Source organism: Budorcas taxicolor, chromosome 10 (genome assembly GCF_023091745.1).
Source record: "Budorcas taxicolor isolate Tak-1 chromosome 10, Takin1.1, whole genome shotgun sequence".
NCBI lineage: Eukaryota > Metazoa > Chordata > Mammalia > Artiodactyla > Bovidae > Budorcas > Budorcas taxicolor.
Window position 1 is genome coordinate 80,780,772 of NC_068919.1, and position 15,272 is coordinate 80,796,043.

Here is a 15,272-nt window from a genome sequence, read left to right on the forward strand (position 1 = left end):
ATTCAGATCATCTAAAAGCTTTTTCTTTTCTTGTTGGGAAAATTTAAAATATAGAAAAGTTCCTATAAAATATGGAAGATAATTTTAGTCCATCAGTATACAGCCTTACTTTTATTTCTTAGGACTTTTATTCCCTCCCTTATTTTTCGAATTTGTGCTCTGTCTTTTCGTATATGTTTTAAGCTGCCTATCTTTACTCCTAACACTTGTATATTGATGGTGGCTTGTATGTACTGTATATATTACTTTGGTCTCTTTCCAGCTTGTTAATATGTGTTTTTTAATGTTGCTTTCCTAAGCACATTCTACTGTAGATAAAAATGTAAACACAAGTACATGTTTTAGAGTGGCATAAATGTAAAATGCAAGTGTAAACAGAAAAAATCTTGTATTTTTAATAGTTCTATTCATATTAAAATAGTATGTAGATAAAATTCTAACGTGCAGAAATATGTATGTATGTATGTGTTAGTCACTCAGTTGTGTCTGACTTTTTGCAACCCCACGGTCTGTAGCCCACCAGCCTTCTCTGTCCATGGGATTCTCCAGGCAAGAATACTGGAGTAGGTTGCCGTTCTCTTTTCCAGGGGATCTTCCCAATCTAGGAATCGAACCCAGGCCTTCTGCATTGTAGGCAGATTGTTTGCCGTCTGAGCTTCCAGGGAAGCACAGGAATATGGGTAGGCTCGTTTCAGTAGTTCGTTTGTAAGCCAGTGCCTTGGGGAAAATATATTCTGAGCTTGTGAGAGGTTCCCAGCTGGCCTGCTGAAATCAGTTTGACTTACTATGTAGTTGGAATTATAGAAAATTATATTTTGGATTTTTTTCTTCGGGCATGTATGTCTGAATCTTGACAATGGGAATAGTTTCTTGTCTTCTGCAGCCCCGTCCTCTGAAAGGAAATACTTACCTGGAATCCTTAACCTCAGCCCCCTGAAGGGGACTGTGGCAAGAGGGCTGAATTCCTCAAGCTGTGGTTGTGATACGAGGGCCTTTCTGAGTCCTTTGGGGGTAGCCTCCCAAAGGTTAAAAACATTCCTTTGGGGACTCCACAGGCAATGGGATAAACCCTACTGGAGGCTAATATAAATAGGTGTGTTGAAAATACTAAGCAGCTAAGATCTTACTACTTCCTGGTTCTCCTTCCCAGTTCCTTCTAACACTTTCATAAACATCTCCCCCCATACCTACCTACCATGGGGTGCCTTGATGAATGGGATTGTCCTAAAGTTCAGAAGTGACTGCCTCACTTATTTGTGCAAAAGGTGCCTACGTAGTGAAATACATACTCTTTAGACTAAAAAGATGAAATAAAAATAAAATAATTCCTTTGGGGATTTTCCTGGAGATCCAGTGGTTAGGATTCCACATTTCACCTGCCATGGCTTGAGTTCAGTCTCTGGTCTGGGAACTGAGATCTTGGGCCGTGTGGCCAAAAAAAAATAATAATAATAAAATTCTTTTTCTTTCTGATCTAACCTCTTCCTCTACCTCTAATTAATAGTCATTTTCTAGTTTATGGACAATGGTTACTAAGACCTTCATCTTCCTTTTCCCCCCAGCATTCTCTGTCTGCCTGAAGTGAAAGGTGGTACAGATAGGGAACTGAATTCTATACTTTGTAGGAATTAGCTTATGCACTTACCTTTTTTTTTTTTTTTTGGTGAATAAGCCAAAAGAAATTTTCCGTTAGGATGATTAAGTAAAGGTAGCATCCCCAAGCTTCAGGTATACCAGTAGAAAAGCTAGATCCCGGTGCCAATCGACTGCCCCACTGTAGCTCTGTGAACTGTGGTTCTTAATTCTTCCCCTAGTTGACCCTTTGTGCCCAGCGAAATGGCCATAGGACTGATGGATTTGAGGGTAGACTCTGGAAGGAAGGCAGTCCCCTTGTTGTTGCTGTCTAGTTTTTCTTTATCTCAAAAAGTATTCAGGAAAGTTGGTTCAGATATTATTGATGCATAGAATTTATGGTTTAGGACAGGATTAGTACCTACGGTTCACCACCCCATCCCCAGGCATACTGCTTTGAAATTCTGCTAATTTTTGTTTTCATTTGCCAGATTTATTTTTGCTGTTTTATTTTTACTCCCTTTTCTATTACACAAAGACAGAGCAGACAACTTTAAAGCTAATAAAAATTTAAGTTCAGTTTTTGTCTCCAAATAGACTAATGATTGTTTATGTTGTAGCTCAGTAGAAGCACCTTAGTAATTGGCAACAAAGTTCCCAAACCACACAAGGAGAGAGCATGGACTTAAAAGAATAATCTGAATGAATATACTGTTTTGAACTTGGAAGCAAAACTGCTATTCAGTTTTTTTCTTATAGCTGGATATTGAACTGTGACTTACTATAGGGGAACAAAGAAAGGCCTCAGATGACTGGTAGTTGTATTACTAGTTACAAATTTATGGCTAAACGCTCTCAGGAAAAATGTCTGATTAAAGGAGATATTGAGAAATATGACCTTCTAGTTAACTATTTGTTTTGAAAGGCAGACCTGAAATTTTTTTTCCCCAATTTTACAATTTCTCTCATAGTTAATCTATGAGATTAACTATTAACAACTTTTATTTTTTTAAGAGACAGTGAGGTTCAGCATAGATAGTGGACATAGTGTCTTTACATTGCTGCACAAGGAAATGAGTGTGTTTATATCATAAAAAAAAGTTACAGGGAGCACATAAACAAGGATTATTTATATTTGGAGTACAACCCTGTCTTATTCACATATTATGTAATGTGATACATTAACTCTCTATTTGGATTATAAGCTTTTTGGCATGAACTTTATTTATACCAGTGCTGTCCACCTGCATGTAACGTGAGCCACGTAGGTAATTTAAAATTTTCTAGTAGCCGCATTATATATTTTATTTAACCCGACATAATCTAAATGTATTTCAACAAGTAATCAATATAAAGACTGAGATATTTTGCACCCTTTTCTCCATACTAAATCTTCAGAAACCATTGTTATTTTATTCTTAGTGCACATTTCAATTCAGGCTAGCCACATTTTGAGCACTTGATAGCCATAGGTAGCGAGTGGCTACTGTATTAATAGATAGTGCTGTCTTACACTTTTACAGTTTAGTATTAGGAGCACAGTCATTGCTTTGTGTGAGAATGTGTGTGTCTGTTATTTTAGCTACAGATTTCTCTAGTTGAATAAAGTATAAAAGATTTTAAAATGCCTGTCTTTTCTTTCTCTTTAAGGCCCTTCCTTCTTCCATGATTATAGTAGCAGTTTATTGTCCTGTGATAGCTGCTGTTTTCATTGTTCTGAAGATGGTCAACTATCGACTCCACAGAGCCCTGGATGCTGGAGAGATTGTAGATAGGAACGCAAATGAGTTCACAGATCAGCGAGCCAAAACTGAGCAAGGCAACTGTTCAACACGGAGAAAAGATAGCAATGGCCCAAGGTAAGGAAACCCATGCCACTCAGTTTTTAAGGGTGTACATGACGCCTGTGTCCAGTGATGTGGTTATTGTGTCAGGCCTGTTCTGTTCACCTGGTTTTACCACTGTCAATACAGTGACAGGTATGATTGTCACATTAGACAACAGCAAAGTTGACTATCTGGAGATAAATCAGTATCCTTGGCCTTATTAATGAACAACATGTTTGAATGATAATAATCAGAATAGTATAATAATTAAATACACCAAAGACCAAAACCAGTGGCAAACAAAGTAAAGAAATAATAAAATATGACTTTGTAAATCAAAGCATTTTTACTTACACATATATGTAGTTACATGTATGTACATATACTTATATACTTTTATATAAAATGTGTATACATCTTAAGCTGTGATAATATTTTACTTGACACTTATAATCTGCAGTTTTCCCTTTACTGTAATTTTTTTTTCAGTTTTATATTCTCGCCTTAGAAACTTAGCTATTCCTTCCCTCGACCTTAGCATGACTGATTTCCTGTGTAGTGGTAACCCCCTCCTAGATGCTTTCTTTTCCTGTCTCCGCTAAAATATTCTCCCTGCTGCTCTCAGTCACATTCTACCCTGTTACCTCAGCCTCAACCAGAGGAATTTAGTTGTTACAGTCAAAAGGTTGTGACTTCTTAGAAATAATAGGTGTCCCTATTGTAACTCTTCAGTTGTTGCTTTATGAGCATACAACATTTTTAAGCTCATGCAGCCCTCAGAGCAATTCTATGAGATGGATGCTGTTATTATCCCTGACTTATAGATGTGGAAAGTAAGGTGAAAAGGATCAAATAATCCAGGCATTCAGGCTCTGGAGTCCATGCCTTTTAACCACTATGCCATGTTTCCACTCAGTATGATATATTATATCAAGATATAAATAACGCCATTAAAAAGGGGGTATTCATCTTCTAAGACAGGGCAATATTTCTGTGCCGTCTTCAGTGCACTTAAAGCCTTTGTCCTTTTTCAGTTACATTTTCCTTCATCCCTAACATGATTATCCCATTTGTTCATTGAACAGATATTTTACTCTTGTGATAATTTTATTCATAGCATAAATCACTATCTGAAGTAATCTTACTTAATCATTTGTTTGCATTTATAAGTTTCTTGAAGGCAGTGCCTTGTTTTTCTTACAAACTATTTTATTCCTAGGTTCTTGAACAGTGTCTTGCACTAATAGGTACTCAAGAAATATTTCAAATTAGTGAAAACATTTTTTTTCTGTGATAGTATTTTTTTTTTCCCCCTGTGATAGTATTGTTAATGACTGCACAGTATTCCATTTTGTGGGTATATAATAGCTTAATTTAGCTATCTTGTTTTTAGTTATTTAAATTATTTTCTAATTTAAATTTAAGTATTAGATCACTGTGATGTTTAAATTTTAAATGACTAAAATGTTTTTTATCATGATTTAGCAGAAATAGAATTACTCAAAAAACTATACCCCATTTTTTAATATATATTGCCAAAGTCCAAAGAGTTTTACCTTTTAATTATTGTGATCAGCAGTTGGAGGGTCTTTTTTTTTTTTTTCCCCCCTGCTTTTGGCAGCACTGATTATTCAGTATTTTCACAAGCTGGTAAATATCTCATTGTTTAATTTTTTCAGTTTTCAGATTACTAGTGAAATGGAGGCATTTTTCTTACGTTGTTCCATTTAAATTGTTATTTTGCGAGTTGTATGTTTTTCTATCAGTGGTTAATTTTTTACTGTTGGTTTGGAGAAGATACTTATGAAGGATATCAACTCATCTTTTATGTCAAATACTTTTCCTCACTTTATGGCATTTTATTTATGTATTTATATGCCACAATTAATTTTTTTATGATCTGTTCTATGCAAGTTTATTAGTTCTGTCTTTGATATCAAGTTTTGTAAGATTTTTCTTTCCCCAAGTTATGTAAATTTTCATCTGTGTGTATTTTCAGTGTTTTTACCATTTTATCTTTTATTTTTTACTTGTAGTCAATCTGAAGAACATTTCTAACTTTTTTTTCAGATTTGTTAGGACCAACAACATTGAATGAATAATGCATCATTATGTCCATTTCTGGGCTCTGTTTTCTGCCCCGTTGATCTCTCCCTTTGCTTAGAATACACTGGCTTTCTAACATGCTTAATACTTAGCAGTGTGAATCGCTCGTCACTATTTTAGTATTATCTTAGTTATTCTCATGTGTATGCTTAGTTTTTTGTGAGATGTTCCCTTGTCTGCTCATCCTCCAGAAAATCTCAGTAGAATTTTGATGATAATTGTATTAAATTTGGAGGGAACTCAGCTTTTAAAATAGAAAGCCTCACTCAGAGACATTGTGTGGTCGTTGTACAGTCACTTAGTATTGTCTGGTTTTTATGGACTGCAGCATGCCAGGCCTCCCTGTCTCTCACCGTCTCCCAGAGTTTGCCCAAGTTCATGTCCACTGCATCAGTGATGCCATCCAGCCATCTCATCCTCTAATGCCCTCTTCTCCTTTTGCCTTTAATCTTTCCCAGCATCGGATTTTTCCAGTGAGTCGGCTGTTCACATCATGTGACCAAAATATTGGAGCTTAGCTTCAGCATCAGTCTTTCCAATGAATTTTCAGGACTGATTTCCTTTAGAATTGACTGGTTTGTTCTCCTTGCTGTCCAAGGGACTCCCTTGTATATGTATATGGTGTATGTGCATAAATCTTTTAATGGATTCTACATAGTTCCTAAGTCTATTCTATTTCTGTTATGAAATGCATACCCCCATTTAGTGGGTAAGCAAAGAGAATGTAGATTCTGCACTTAATCTGCCAGGGGCTTGATCAGTTCCTGATAGTATGACCTTGGGGGAGTTAAGCTTTTATGCCTTGGCTTCCTCATCTGGATGATGAGACAAATAATAGTACTATCTCTAGGATTCAGTTCAGTTCAGTTCAGTCCCTCAGTCGTGTCTGACTCTTTGCAACCCCGTGAAGCACAGCACGCCACGCTTTCCTGTCCATCACCAACTCCTGGAGTTTACCCAAATTCATGTCCATTGAGTCAGTGATGTCATTCCCTTCTTCTCCTGCCCTCAATCTTTCCCAGCATCAGGGCCTTTTCAAATGAGTCAGCTCTTCGCATGAGGTGGCCAAAGTACTGGAGTTTCAGCTTCAACATCAGTCCTTCCAATGAACACCAGGACTGATCTCCTTTCGGATGGACTGGTTGGATCTCCTTGCAGTCCGAGGGACTCTGAAGAATCTTCTTCAACACCACAGTTCAAAAGCATCAATTCTTCGGTGCTCAGCTTTCTTCACCATCCAACTCTCACATCCATACATGACTACTGGAAAAACCATAGCCTTGACTAGATGGACCTTTGTTGACAAAGTAATGTCTCTACTTTTGAATATGCTATCTAGGTTGGTCATAACTTTCGTTCCAAGGAGTAAGCATCTTTTAATTTCATGGCTGCAGTCACCATCTGCAGTGATTTTGGAGCCCAAGAAAATAAAGTCAGCCGCTGTTTCCACTGTTACCGATCTATTTGCCATGAAGTGATGGGACCGGATGCCATGATCTTCGTTTTCTGAATGTTGAGCTTTAAGCCAACTTTTTCACTCTCCTCTTTCACTTTCATCAATGGCTCTTTAGTTCATCTTCACTTTCTGCCACAAGGGTTGTGTCATCTGTTTATTTGAGGTTATTGATATTTCTCCCTGCAATCTTGATTCCAGCTGTGCTTCCTCCAGCCCAGCGTTTCTCATGATGTACTCTGCATAGAAGTTAAATAAGCAGGGTGACAGTATCCAGCCTTGACGTATTCCTTTTCCTATTTGGAACCAGTCTGTTGTTTAATGTCCAGTTACAATTGTTGCTTCCTGACCTGCATACAGGTTTCTCAAGAGTCAGGTCAGGTGGTATGGTATTCCCATCTCTTTCAGAATTCCACAGTTTATTGTGATACACACAGTCAAAGGCTTTGATATAGTCAAAGCAGAAATAGATGTTTTTCTGGAATTCTCTTGCTTTTTCAGTGATCCAGCGGACATTGGCGATTTGATCTCTGGTTCCTCTGCCTTTTCTACCAGCTTGAACATCTGGAAGTTCACGGTTCACGTATTGCTGAAGCCTGGCTTGGAGAATTTTGAGCGTTACTTTACTAACGTGTGAGATGAGTGCAATTGTACAGTAGTTTGAGCATTCTTTGGCATTGCCTTTCTTTGGGATTGGAATGAAAACTGACCTTTTCCAGTCCTGTGGCCACTGCTGAGTTTTCCAAAGTTACTGACATTGAGTACAGCACTTTCACAGTATCATCTTTTAGGATTATGAGACTAAATGAGGTCATATATGCAAAGCACTTAGAACTGTTTCTGATACATGGAACAGTGTAGTAATTGCTAGCTCTTATTAGTTCTGTATAAGTTGTATATGATTAATTCTGGATAATTGTATATATTCTTAATGCTTATTTTACTTATCTTTTCTATTTTCTTTTAGTTTTCAAAAAGATTTATTGTTAAATATATATTTCCAACAGTATATCAAGTATATGTGAGAATAATAACCAAGTGAATACTTAACCACCACACAGCTTAAGTAATAGGACATTATACAAATTCAAGTCTTTCTCATTTCATTCTACCCTTTTCTTTTCAGGAGTGATCTTTATTTTTAAATATTTTATTAATAATTCCATTGGTTTACTGTTATACAGTCTTTGTCAGTTCAGTTCAGTTGCTCAGTCGTGTCCAACTCTTTGTGACCCAATGAATGGCAGCACACCAGGCCTTCCTGTCCATCACCAACTCCCAGAGTTTACCCAAACTCATGTCCATGGAGTCAGTGATGCCATCCAGCCATCTCATCCTCTGTCGTCCCCTTCTCCTCCTGCCCCCGATCCCTCCCAGCATCAGGGTCTTTTCCAATGAGTCAACTCTTTGCATGAGGTGGCCAAAGTATTGGAGTTTCAGCTTCAGCATCAGTCCTTCCAATGAACACCCAAGACTGATCTCCTTTAGGATAGTCCTAAATCTATTATTACTCAATATTGTCTGCCTGAGATATCCTAAAGATAGTCATACTGTTTGTATTTCTCTGTGAAGGGCTTTTTTTGTGCAGAATTTCGTATTTTGTAGACCTACGTACGTTGATGCTTCCGGCTGTTATTTGTGTTTGCTCTTGTATAGTCTACTACTGTTGGAGTAGACTACAGCTTATCCGTTTTCCTGTTGATAGTCATTCAGATGGTTTCTGGGTTTCTTGCTCAGATAACACATTATCATATGTTTCTTTGGCCACATGTGTATATCTAATATTCGTAAGCTGGTTCACAGGGCATTTTCACATTCAGTTTTATTAGGTAATGCCAAGCTGTTTACCAAAACAATAATACCAGTTTATGTGTGAAAGTCCTTATTGTTTCATATCCTCAATATTTGATTTTGTTGTTGTTTTTGTAAGTTTTACTAGTTTTCCATTTTAACAGCTGAGTGTTAGATGTGTCTTATTTTGACTTCTATCAATAGTTAACCTTTCTGATTACTAGTGAGACAGACCGTCTTACCTCACATATATGATCCATTTAAGCTTTCTGTTCTTTCCAGTGCCTGTTTATTTCTTGTTTCATTTTTCTTTGGGGTTCTCCTTTTTTTGTTAAGAAGAAGGAGTTCAAGAGAGAGGGGACTTATGTATACCTATGGCTGATTCACATTGATGTATGGCAGAAACCAATACAATATTGTAAAGCAATTATCCTTCAATTAAAAATAAATAAAATTTAAAAATATATATTCATTATATTACCCCTTTGTTGATTATATACACTACAGATGTCTTTTTCCAGTTTATAGCTTGTCATTTTGCTTTTCCTAAGATTTCTTACGACTGTCACACATTTCTTAAATTTATAGTTTATTGATTTTTTTTTTGGTAATTAATGTTTTTGTGTCTTATTTAAGAAATTATTTTCTAGCCAGATATCAAAAAGTACTCTCAGAGATTGTCTTTTTAAAATTCCATGTTTCTTTGTTTTCACATTTCAGTTGTACTGGAAATTATTATGTTCTGTTGTCAGGTATGGATTTTAGGGTTTGTTTTTCTTTATCTATAATTGGCTTAATCAGTATTTGTTATAAGACTGTCTTTTCCTTTTTGACCTGTGGGACTCACTTTATCATAAATTGTTTTCACATATGGTGGGTATGTTTCTGGGCTCTATTCTGTTCTGTTAATATAGTTTATGCCTATGTAGTTACTACACAATCATAATTGCTATAGCTTTGTAACAAGACTTTTGATAACTAGTGGGGCAAACCTTGTACCTTGTTTTTTTTCAAGAGTGACTTTGCTACTCTTGATCTTTGATACAAACTGTAGAGTCTGCTAGGCAAAGTCTACAAGGACTTAGAGTTTTTATTAGCATTACATTGGATATGTAGATTCCTCTGTTGAGATTCGATATCCTTACAGTATTGTATCTTTCCATTTATTTAGTCTTCTTTAATGTCTCTCAGTAAAGATTTATCATTTCTCCATTAAAAGGCTTTCATAGCTTTTATTAAATTCTATCAACTTTTTCTAATTACTTTTTGTTTAAATGTAGTAGTTTACTTTGTTTCCAGCAACCTTATTAAACTCCCTTTTAATGGTAAAATTTTATAGGTTATTTCTTGATTTGCTGCAAATGATGACAGTTTTATTTCTTCCTTTCTGTGACTTATTCTTCTTGTTTAACTTTTCATTGACTATAACTTCTAACACATGGTTAAATTGAAGTAGTGTTGGTGTACATCTTTGTCTTTCTTTAATCTTAAAGAAAGTATCTTGAAGCATTACCGTTAAATAGATCTTTTTTGCAGAATTTGCTTTTGACATCTCCTTTCCCTCACTCTCCCACTTACAAATCTCTGTTCTGAGGAACAGAAATGAATAGGAAAACAAATGCACTTATTTTCAGAGCCTCTCACTGTGCTTGGTACATTAGAGCTGTCAGTTTGTTGCGTGGATGAACAAATGCAGTAGGAAAGACTGCTGCTGCTTCTGGTTGCCATTGGCTGTGGTATGGCAGCTCAGAAATAATGATCTTAAATCCTGATCTTAAAGAAAGAGTCAACGTCATTTATGTATGTATTGCATTTTTAACGTTTCAGGAGAGGAAATTAGCACGTTGAATTTTAGAATGTGAATATGTGAAGACAGAACATATCTTTTCTGTTTCTTGTGCAGCGATGCTTGCAATATTGTAAATTAAGGAACCATTTAAAATATGCACAGGTGAGTTTTAGGCTAAATTTTCTGAAGATTTATTCTGTTTAGGGACTTTGTTTTTGTCTATTCATGCTTTTATGAACATCCTTGTGGTCTTGATTAGATTTACTGAGGTGGTACTGTGAAGTTCTAGTTAAAGCTTGAGCTGTTAATGATATTAGTTATCAACAAATTATTTGTGACGTCTTCTTTATAATTCAGATTTGACCCTGTCTACTTTCCTCTTTCCCCTGTACCTGTTTTTTTTTTTTTTAAACAGATGAGGAAATTAAGTCGTAAAGGTAGCGATTTCCTGAATTTAGTCAGTTCGGTCTACCACTTACCGCAGTAGACTTTGCTTCTGTGGGAATTGTAAACTACTTGCTTTCCAGGTACATGCTGAAATCACCATTGCCGAAAATCTGCAAGCCTTACTAGTAAAGAAAATTCTTACTCAGTCAATTTATATATTAGGACACTGTTAACTGACTAAAAGTTCTGCTTCTTAATTTGTAAAGAAGAGAAAGGTACAGCAAGTTTGTAAGAGGATTTAGTTTTTTTCTATAAAAAGCACTATTTGTTTTTTCTTTCATCTTTTTTCCTCCCTAAGTACCTCCTTCCACTCAGTGTTGATCATTGAGCATTAGATCTAGATTATTTTTTCTCCACTGGAGATGACCCTCCGCCACAGGAGATACTTGGCAATATTTGGAGATGCTTTTGGTCATCACAGGGAGAAATACCACCAGCATCTGGTGGATAGAAGTCAGGGATGCTGCTAACCATCCTGACAATGCACAAGATGGTTCCCAGCAGCTGAGACTACGTGGCCTGAAATGTCAATCGTGCTGATGTTAAGAAACCTTCTGTAGATAATGGAGTTTATTTTTGGTTTTGAACTGGAAAGAGAACTTCAGTGCCTATTTGTTAAAAGGCATTATTGATATCTTAGACTGTGGCCTTTAGACTTAGACCTGGTGTTCAAATCTTATATCAGTCCTTACTGATTATGAGTACCTACATTCTCATGTGTAAGGGAAAAAAGCAGAAAGAACAGATATGATAATACACTGTAAAGTGCTGAGTAAGTGTTATTTATGTCCTCCCTTCCCACCTGAATTCCATATACCATTGACTTGGCTTACGTTGTATATTCCTCTGAGAACTTAGGGAAGTTTTTACACCTTTCAGTTTTTTTATCTGTGTAATGAGGATGATAGTGTTTATAGCATAAATTTTAGGGGAATGTTTCATGAGAAAATGCAAATAAAACATGGGCCCTGTGACTAGAATATATTAAATATTTAGTAAATTTTACTTTGTTATTAATTTTATGTTCTGATTGTAATCATTTGAACTTGCTCTCAAAAGTGATATATAAAACTAAGAAAGATTATTCATCAACTGATGATTGAATAAACAAAATGTGTTCTATCTTTACGATGGAATATTTGGCCAGAGAAAGATATAAAGCACTGATACATACTACAACATGTATGAACCTTGAAAACATTGTGCTGAGTAAAAGAAGGCAGTTACAAAAGATTAGTGGCTGCTGAGGGCTGATGGGAGGAGGGAGGTGGGCTAATAGCTAAATGGGTTTGCTTTTGAGATGATAAAGATGTTTTAAAATTGGCTGTGGGATGGATGCCTCACCACATTCACTTTGTGAGTATATTAAAAATCATCAAATTGCACAGTTTCAGTGGATGAATTGTATGATATGTCAATTACATATCATTACAGCTGTTGCATAGGTACTAGGGAAGATGAGAGCTGTCTGTCCTTTCTGTGGTATTGAACATTTTGTTCCTTGGTTTTCACCGTGCTTACCATCTTCTGATTCTTTGCAGTCTGAATTAGAGGATGCTTTCCAGTGGAGTTAGCAGTAATATTGCTGGTTATCACTCATCACTCGTTCACTGGGTGATAACTGCTTGTATATACTCACTTAAGGTTTTGCCAAATTAGAAAAGTATTTCTCATTCTGGCCTAGATAGCCTGTGTGACTTAACACCAAATGTCCAGCACACTTGAACATACTCCAGTTTTCTCACACATGGACATTTGTACACAGAGTCTGCCTTCATATTCATATCTGAGTTCCATTATATCTTGTTTTTATAGATGGGTAACTCAGACAGTAAAGAATCTGCCTGCAGTTCAGAAGACGCAGGTTCAATCCCTGGGTTGGGAAGATCCCCTGGAGAAGGAAATGGCAACCCACTCCCGTATTCTTGCCTGGGGAATCCCATGGACATAGGAGCTGGGCAGGTTATAGTCTATGGGGTCGGAAAGAGTCGGACACTACTGAGCGACTAACAACAAGTTAGAAAGCTGATTTCCATTGCTGGACATTAATTAGCCAACTGTAGTCAGTGGCCTAGACTTAGGGACCCAGTAAGCGAACAGGAACATGATGATTATTAGACCATTAATTTAGAAAAACACACTAGAATTCAAACAGCTTTAGTGATAAATGCGTAAATGGAAGGTGTACTTGTAAGCAGGTTCTATTTGCCTGTATCTTTTGATTACAGTTGATGAAATATCCCACCTAAACAGGGTTAAGGTAATTTATTGCTCACAGTAGTGAAAAGTCTCTGTTTAAGGGATGTCATCAGATGGGGCAGTGTGCAGAATTTCAAGTAACTTCATGACTGGTTCCCTTTACGAGGCTGTCCTTTTCTTTTAGTTGGTTCCTCAGACAGGTTCTCCCCTTACGGTTGTAAAATGGCTATAGCAGCTCCGTGACTCTTCTTCTCAGCATTTAAGACAAGCAGATACAAAGAAGTTTCTTCTCTCAATCGTAAAGTGCTTCTGACCTGAGTTGGGTCATGTGCTTATTCTGGAACTACTAATTGTTTAGACCAAGAGATTGGGATATGCTGACTGACTTTGGCCAGTAGAGCTTCCCTTTAACCCTGAGAGTTGGGGTCAGCATTACCCCAGCCATATGAGAGCTTGGGTTGAGGTGATTCACCAGAAGAATTTGGGATTGCTTTTTCTTTTTGTTAACAAGGAGGTTGAATTAGATGCCAAATGGTAAAATAATCTATGTCCACAATAATGTTCAGCATATATATTAGAGCTTTTATCCTTGGTAATGATAGCTAAAAAATTCATAGACTGAATATCAGGTAGAGTGAATAAAAAACTTGGGGCAAAAGATAAGATTATGATAATTATGATAATAATTAGGCCTGAATTATTCTAAAAGTGTGTTCTAGAGGAACCTTATTATACAATGGTCTTAAGTGCTTTGAAATTTGTCATATCTTGTTTCCTTATTTTGGGATGCCATTATCTTTAAGTACTTTAAGTGGACTTCTCAGTTATTTGAACTTAGTACTTTTCTCTTATGTCTTTCTAATGCCTGTTTTTTCAGAGAAGGCGATGGCACCCCACTCCAGTACGCTTGCCTGGAAAATCCCATGGATGGAGGAGCCTGGTAGGCTGCAGTCCATGGGGTTGTGGAGAGTCAGACACGACTGAGCGACTTCACTTTCACTTTTCACTTTCATGCATTGGAGAAGGAAATGGCAACCCACTCCAGTGTTCTTGCCTGGAGAATCCCAGGGACAGATGAGCCTAGTGGGCTGCTGTCTCTGGGGTTGCACAGTCAGACACGACTGAAGCGACTTAGCAGCAGCAGCAATGCCTGTTTTACTACGTAGCATCATTTCAGTTTTTTAAACTTGTGCCTTCTAATTCAGCACATACAAATCTAAAATCTTAAGTTTCCAATTCTGTAAAACAAGTTAGTGTCCCAGTGAAATTCTGTTAATTTTAGAAGTACAGATACAAATAGCTTGACCAGAATCATCGTTCTTATGCATGTTCTTTATTGTGTTAGGCAGCTTAGACTGTACTCTTGGAGAGAACAGGTTGTGTAAGATCTCATTACCTTCTGAGCAATTTCTCTTTGCCATTGGGAAACAAAAGGCAAATCATCTCTTTGCTACAGTGGTTTTATGGCATATATCATAAAGTGAAAGTGAAGTCGCTCAGTCGTGTCTGACTCTTTGTGACCCCATAGACTGTAGCCTACCAGGCTCCTCTGTCCATGGGATTTTCCAGGCAATAGTACTGGAGTGGATTGTCATTTCCTTCTTCAGGGGATCTTCCCAACCCGGGTCTCCTGCATTGTAGACAGACGCTTTACTGTCTGAGCCACCAGGGAAGTCCTTGTATATCATAAAGTGCATGTTATATTTAGTCTGGTGCAATTATAGTCGGGAGGAGGCCATGGCTCCCCACCCCAGTACTCTTGCCTGGAAAATCCCAGGGATGGAGGAGCCTGGTGGGCTGCAGTCCATGGGGTCGCTAAGAGTCGGACACGACTGAGCGACCTCACTTTCACTTTTCACTTTCATGCATTGGAGAAGGAAATGGCAACCCACTCCAGTGTTCTTGCCTGGAGAATCCCAGGGACAGGGGAGCCTGGTGGGCTGCCGTCTATGGGGTCGCACAGAGTCGCACACGACTGAAATGACTTAACAGTAGCAGCAATTATAATCAAGGCCAGTTTCTAATACTAAGTGGATGTAGAGAAATTGGGAGAGAGTTTTAAATATTTTGGAATAGTGACGTGGTTATA

At 37.3% G+C, this 15,272-nt stretch overlaps 1 protein-coding gene across 3 annotated transcripts in view; it reads left to right on the top strand.

Moving 5' to 3' along the window:
* The window catches only part of PCNX1 (pecanex 1), a 177,988-nt gene that overhangs the window by 25,733 nt on the left and 136,983 nt on the right, over nucleotides 1–15,272 (top strand). For all 3 annotated transcript variants that reach the window (XM_052647207.1, XM_052647205.1, XM_052647206.1), the window contains exon 2: nucleotides 3,223–3,431. In XM_052647207.1, the coding sequence (XP_052503167.1) occupies nucleotides 3,223–3,431 (209 nt within the window). The remainder of the gene's footprint in view (nucleotides 1–3,222; nucleotides 3,432–15,272) is intronic.